Raw genomic sequence first — 6,233 nt, forward strand, 5'->3', positions numbered from 1 at the left:
ATTCTGTTACATTTCTCACCATCAAGAAAAATACATACACAGACACAATATTGCTGGGATTGTATTGTGTTAATCAATGATAGATTTGATGATCAAAATCACAGAGTTTAAGAAACAAATTTGGCAACTTTAGCAGAGGCCAGAAGGGTGTTTGGAGAACATCCTCTTCACTTTGACTAATTCATAAAAATAGAAAAGACTAGTGTATTCACCACATAGATTTTCTTTCTGTTGTGTCCAAAAGTTTGATAAATGTTATACTTTGTATTCAACCTGTGGCAGTATGTGTAATTTATTTTTCTTTTGTTCAAAGTCAACAGACCAATAAGCTTTGCCTCATTGTTTCATAACGTCACAATGGTTTCGGCCATGACTTCTCTTGACTAACAGTTACCGGTAGCAGTTAGTGTCGTATTAGACTGCCGTGATTGTGACTTCTTCCTTGTCTCACACAATGCCGTGATTATAAGAAAAGGTATTTGGGTCCACTTGTTTCTGGAGGTTGATTGATTTCATGCTGAGCCGGAAGAGAGAGCGGTCACAAGGACTGGTTGATGTCCAGACACATCCATCTCTAAGGGTTGATTTGATTTACATCCTCCCATTGCTTGGCTATCTTAACGATAATGACTTCGGTGCGTGCTTGTTTTTAGCTTTCTAGACAATCAGGCACTCTGTGAACTCATGGTGAATAACAACATTTTGTTATGGAACACAAACAAGTCAATGAGCAGATTTCCCAAGGAAAGAATTAATTTGATTATTTTAAGCACATATTATGCCTCCAGCAAAGCAATTCTTGTGATCCAATCGTATAATGGTGACTTGTGGAAACTGAAGGGGAACCATTGTCCAACGTGAAGCTTGTTTTCCGATAAGGTTGTTAGAAATTGTTTTAATTAGTTCCAGGGGAGGGGTCTGACATACAAGTTGCCTTGTGGATCCGCGCTGCAGGAATGTCACATTTTCTATCACATGGTGGAGGCATGAAATTTATCAGTTGTGCATAAACCCCCTTGCAACAACAGAGTTCACAACGTCAAAGCGGATAGCTCTGGGAGAGAATTGGCCCTCTGTTTCCCTGAGACACATTTTAAGTAAACAAACTGTTATTCAAAGCTATGGAAGATCTCTGGCCCATATCTGCGGGGAGCATGAAATCCAGACAGATGATGTTGATGGTGCTATGAAGCATGATTCTTCCATAGTGTAAAATGTTTGTTTAGACTCACTGCTATGCTATTCAGGCTTATGTTTATGTGCTAAATGCATGAAGAGGTGTAAGGAGCCCTACTGGGTCGTATCGGGTAAGTGTGTTAGCGAGGCTCCAGGACTAACTGACAGCGGTGTTCATTCTCTTGACTCCCGTGTCAACATTCACGTCCCTCGTTGTGTTACAGTATGTTATATCATGGTTATTCTTGTTCATCCAGCCAACATGGCTAACGAATGAATTGTGACCCACCATGAGCACTGGTGCAGATATACGATTCTAGCTATTTCAATTCACAGTATGCTGTAGCTGTTTGAAATCGATACGTTCTAGAACTGATCGTAAGTGAGAAACAACCCATGGTTCAGCAGTCTAGAAAAAAAAGGGGATGGGGGGGGGGGGGTTGGTTTGTAAGTGAACTTTAGAGGCTCGGGGCGTCTTACTTCATACAAAAAGTACCATGACAATTTCACATGAAAAATTCACGTGGCAAAATTGCTATATACCAGTATGGGATACATTTTATGTGAACAGACCTCTTTCAGAGCTTCCTTGGGTCTCTACACTGCTGATCCGAGCAGCACCCCGGGCTGTTTTGTGACTGCAGAATTATTCCATGTGACTAAAGACACCTTCCAGTTACCTGATGGGCTGTCATAAAACTTACCCACAGCAAAAAAAAAGAAAAAATCCCCACACCCAGCATGGGACTTGTTACACAACCAACCAAGCATCTATTCTAGACTGTACGACTCCATATGTCATGTGACCAGAGACAGCGTTCCGTCACCTGAGTCTGCATGATGAGAGAGTTAAAAGCCCTCACCTCATTCACAACGATAACATCTAGGTCATAGGATATCATTTCAGTGATGGTTCAAGATGGCAACCCTTTGTTTTTGTGTATTGTTTTCACATGACAGCCATATGTGAAAATTCCACATGCCATCCTACACACAGTACACAATTCTATCCAGGTTCTGTGCCCTGGGTGCCGCACCCCCATCCCCCACCCCCATCTCAGGTGCCAAGCCAAGCCTTCAGCACCCTTATCCTGCCAAGTCAGCTGAGTAAATCCACATGGATATTTTAACATTGATGATCGAGTGACTAATGTCTAATTTACACTCCGTCATATGCATTCGGAGTATGGAGATACGGTATTGTACGTCAGAGTATAAATGAGGCTTAAACCTCTGATCCCACTTCCCAAACCTCTTCCTCCGTCACCTCGTTTGTCTCCTTGGCTTTCTTTTCTCTGTCCCCCTTTCTCTTATGCTGTTACAACGCAGTCTCTCTTTCAAATTAGTTTCTTTGTTGGAGCAAGCAGTGTTGAGAAACGCTTACCGCTGTCCTTTTAAGGTTAACTAAAGTTTCAGTAAGCACTCCTCAGAAGTCACTTTTGGTGAGCAAATCCGGCTTGGGGCGAGCATAAATCCATGAGTATAGTCTAGGCATTACAAATACCCGCGGCGCCTGTATGTGCTGATGACTACAGAATGGAAAAAGAAAGGCCATAATAATTCTGAGGCAAGTTTCCCTCAGCAGCAGGTATTGATTATTTGTGTGTGGTGAGAGATTTGGAAAATTCAATTAAAGGAGTTGTGCAAAGGATTCATAAATTCTGCCCCTCCAACTCGTACCTGAGACATGGTTATGTTCTAAATCAATGTTGCACTTCACAATATATTTTCTTAGGAGCATAAAAATAAATAACATTTAAACAGTTCTGCTTACTACAGAAACACATTTTATTTACTCTAAAGCTTTTTAGTCGCGGCCAATCACTGACCGGTGCACATCTTCTGGGCGGTAACGGATTTTATTGCAATTTTCCCCATAAGAAAATCCTATATAATATGAATTTTGAGATGACAAAATGAGAAGAAAGGGGACGGCTCAGCAGTATAAAAATTGATCAGGCCATAGATGGGGCCATGTTGAGGAAGATTTGTATGTCAGCAGTAATGGGCTGTATTAAAAGAGAAGATTCCTTAAGATGTGATAAAAGTGATGGGGCAGTGTCTCAGCTCGTGGACTACAGGACCAGGCAACTCCCCGACTCTAGCACATCAATCCTAGGAGGCCACTCGGACAGATGCCACATACCCGCCAGGAGTTTTATGCTTTTTGATTAAACACACAGTTGCAATTAAAGGGGGGAGTTGTATATTAGGCCGTTTTGGCCCAAAGTGAAGTCAGCAAGCATTCGATCGCCACCATAGGTTGCAGAGTATGCAGTCCTCATGCCATGATTTCTGACTGGGTGAATGTAATTTCGCCATACGCTTCATATTTAACTGAAATATGAATGCAGCTAATAAATATGCATTAAAAATAAATGAATATAATTGAGTTAAAATGAAAACACAGATTAATATTATTCAATGATGATATTCTAAGGCTTTTTAGACATCATTGCCACAATAATTGCCTAATGGAAATCAAATTATTTCTTATTTTTGTATTTGCTTTATGTTGTTGTACCCGATCACTCATTATTTGAACAGACATTCCAGTTTGCTGAAATGGCACCAACATGGATTCTGATGTTGACTTTATTTCTCTTCTAGGTTGCATACAGGCAGGCAGCTCCTATGAGTTCTTGAAGTCCATCACTGGTTAAGGTACAATAATATAGCTCTTCTTTTTAACTAGCATCATCGGACACAAAAACTGAGATACAATGGCGGGTAGAGGCTACACCTTGATTTACTAGCAGATATCTACAGTGGGGGAAAGATATGCCTCTCATTATCTCTTCAGTATTCCACCTCCATGTGGACCGGGCGTATGTAATATCACTGGGGTGCCATTGGGGTTATACTCATGTTTGCCTCGCCTATATTCCCCAGGTTTTAGATGGCAAGGTGTCTCGGCTGTTGACAGCTAATAGAATTGCTCTTCCCTCCCGTGTAGCGTTGTTCGTGCATTCTGGAGGTTGATAAGACAGAAGATGAATGTGGAATCCAAGCTGTCAGTTGTGAGGCAGAGATGTCTGGGAAGCCGTCATTCACAGGGGGGGGTGTGGGGGTGTCAAATGCAGCAAAAGCACAGCCTTGGACACATTTACATTGAGCTGCGTCTATCTGGTGGAGCCTCTGCCTCGCGCAGCTGACAAATGTTGATTCTACAATAAGCACTACGCTGCAACGCTGTGAAAATAATGTTCTTCCAGCGGCAACCCTCATCCCCATTAGGGCTCATACTATGCAATCTTCCGCAGCCGAGTAGTTTCACACCTTTGAAAACTAAGAAAACAAGAGCGGATGTGAAAGGCAGAGAGTCAAGTAGTCTTCTCACATACACACTGACACATACACATCACGGTAGGTAGTCTCTTTATTTGGCAGTGGCTGGGAAGGCTGAGGCCCCTTCCCATGCCCAAGTCGACCTAAGCAACAGCTGGTGTTCACGGCAACATTTCCTATTTCTGCCCAAGGTGGATCATATAACTGTCACTTTATCACCCTTAGAGGCCACGTGAAGGACAAAGCCAGTCCACCCATAAACAAAACTAATATTTTCATACAAGCCCCTCTGGCTACTGGGAGGACCCTTGGTGTTCTCGTATCCCGCTGCTATGGCATTCACAACCCTAATACGCCTCAGCCACAGGGAAATCAACATGGGTAGCTTACTAGCTTTTAGGTCTTAAATCCAGACATTATTTATTGAGCATGACTTCCTGCATGACAAGATTTTAATTCAGGTTGTAAGTGGAAATGTCTCATTTAAAAAAAAAAGTGTTATTATGCAAATGTTAACTGAACTAGTACCTACTGACCCTCAAGTAGACCAATGACCATAGCAAGAGCACTTTTTTAAACAATTGTTTTTTCCCCACAGGTCGCAGGGTCCCAAAAGTGGCATACCACCCTCGGTTCACACCCATGTTATCAGTGTAAACAAGGCCACTGTGGACCGATTTAAGATGCTTATTATTACTTAGTATTTGTGAGAGCTTGACTTATACATAACTGCTCAAGCATAGTGTAATTTTACTCTTTGCAAGATACAAGTAACAGTACAGTCATTACTCACAAATTATATTTTGCAAATTGACAGTTCATTAAATATTCTATTTAAAAAAAGGTTTTATTATTTTGATTCCATTCTGCATGCTTTAATAATGGGTCTTTGGTAGGTTATTGCAGTATCCAGGCCAGGGTTCAATTTGTAAATTTGGCATTCAATTTCATTTCCCAAAATTAAATTCAGTCTGGCCAGTAGCAGGGATAAAACACACACCCACTGATCCTAAAAATGAATAACTGGAGGGGGGATATCAAAAGCAGAGGCATAGATTGCCACCAGCAAATCGAACCCTGGCTGGTGATATCTGTGTAATAATGTGCATGTGATGGCATAAGAATGACCTAGCATAAGAATAATGAAATATATATATTGCACACTCCAGGGAATAGAGACGGACAACTTCACTGCATCATCAACTTATTTATTAGCACGACGCGTTTCGCCGTGAGCTTCATCAGGTGCTCCCACTCTCTCTCTCTCTCTCTCTATATATATATATATAATGTCTTTCTTACTTTTTTCCGAATAATGGACAGTCCTTAACTCCTTGTCCATATCCTCTAGTAATTGTAAGTCTTGGCTCCGTTTCCTTCCATGGCATTCCCTCTGGTCCATTACTGGCTACGGGCAAAGCCTGCAGCCGCAGATACACATGCAGCCCTCACTGACCCGATAACATTTATAGTTGTAATGGATTTTTTTTAATGTCTGTCATTAACTCGCAGGGAGAGGAGGGAGAGATTGCTTGTACCTTTTTTCTGTGGTATTTCAACTTTATGGCATTATGTTCAGGTGTCACCTTCTGTCATCTCTTTTTAAGGCTTGCCCGGTCGCAGGTTCTGTTTGAAATGCACTGTTCTTTTGTGTTGAACCCTCACACTGTCTGTGGGTTGTAATGAATATTTAATGATGTTGAATAAAAGTCTTGAGGCATACAGTTTGTGTAATTATTACCAGTGTATCTACTTTCTACCACACTTGT

At 41.5% G+C, this 6,233-nt stretch overlaps 1 protein-coding gene across 3 annotated transcripts in view; it reads left to right on the forward strand.

Moving 5' to 3' along the window:
- itgb3bp (integrin subunit beta 3 binding protein) overlaps positions 1-6,186 on the forward strand; it is an 11,596-nt gene extending 5,410 nt beyond the window's left edge. For 2 of the 3 annotated variants that reach the window (XM_079504994.1, XM_079504996.1), the window contains exons 8-9: positions 3,787-3,840; positions 5,063-6,186. In XM_079504994.1, coding sequence (XP_079361120.1) covers positions 3,787-3,839 — 53 coding nt within the window. In that variant the 3' untranslated portion in view covers position 3,840; positions 5,063-6,186. Of the gene's footprint in view, positions 1-3,786; positions 3,841-4,132; positions 4,907-5,062 lie in introns of those variants that run through there. The other variant, XM_079504995.1, reaches the window with a different exon arrangement.
- Positions 6,187-6,233: the final 47 nt, after the last annotated feature.

Source organism: Electrona antarctica (genome assembly GCF_951216825.1).
Source record: "Electrona antarctica genome assembly, chromosome: 7".
Classification (NCBI taxonomy): domain Eukaryota; kingdom Metazoa; phylum Chordata; class Actinopteri; order Myctophiformes; family Myctophidae; genus Electrona; species Electrona antarctica.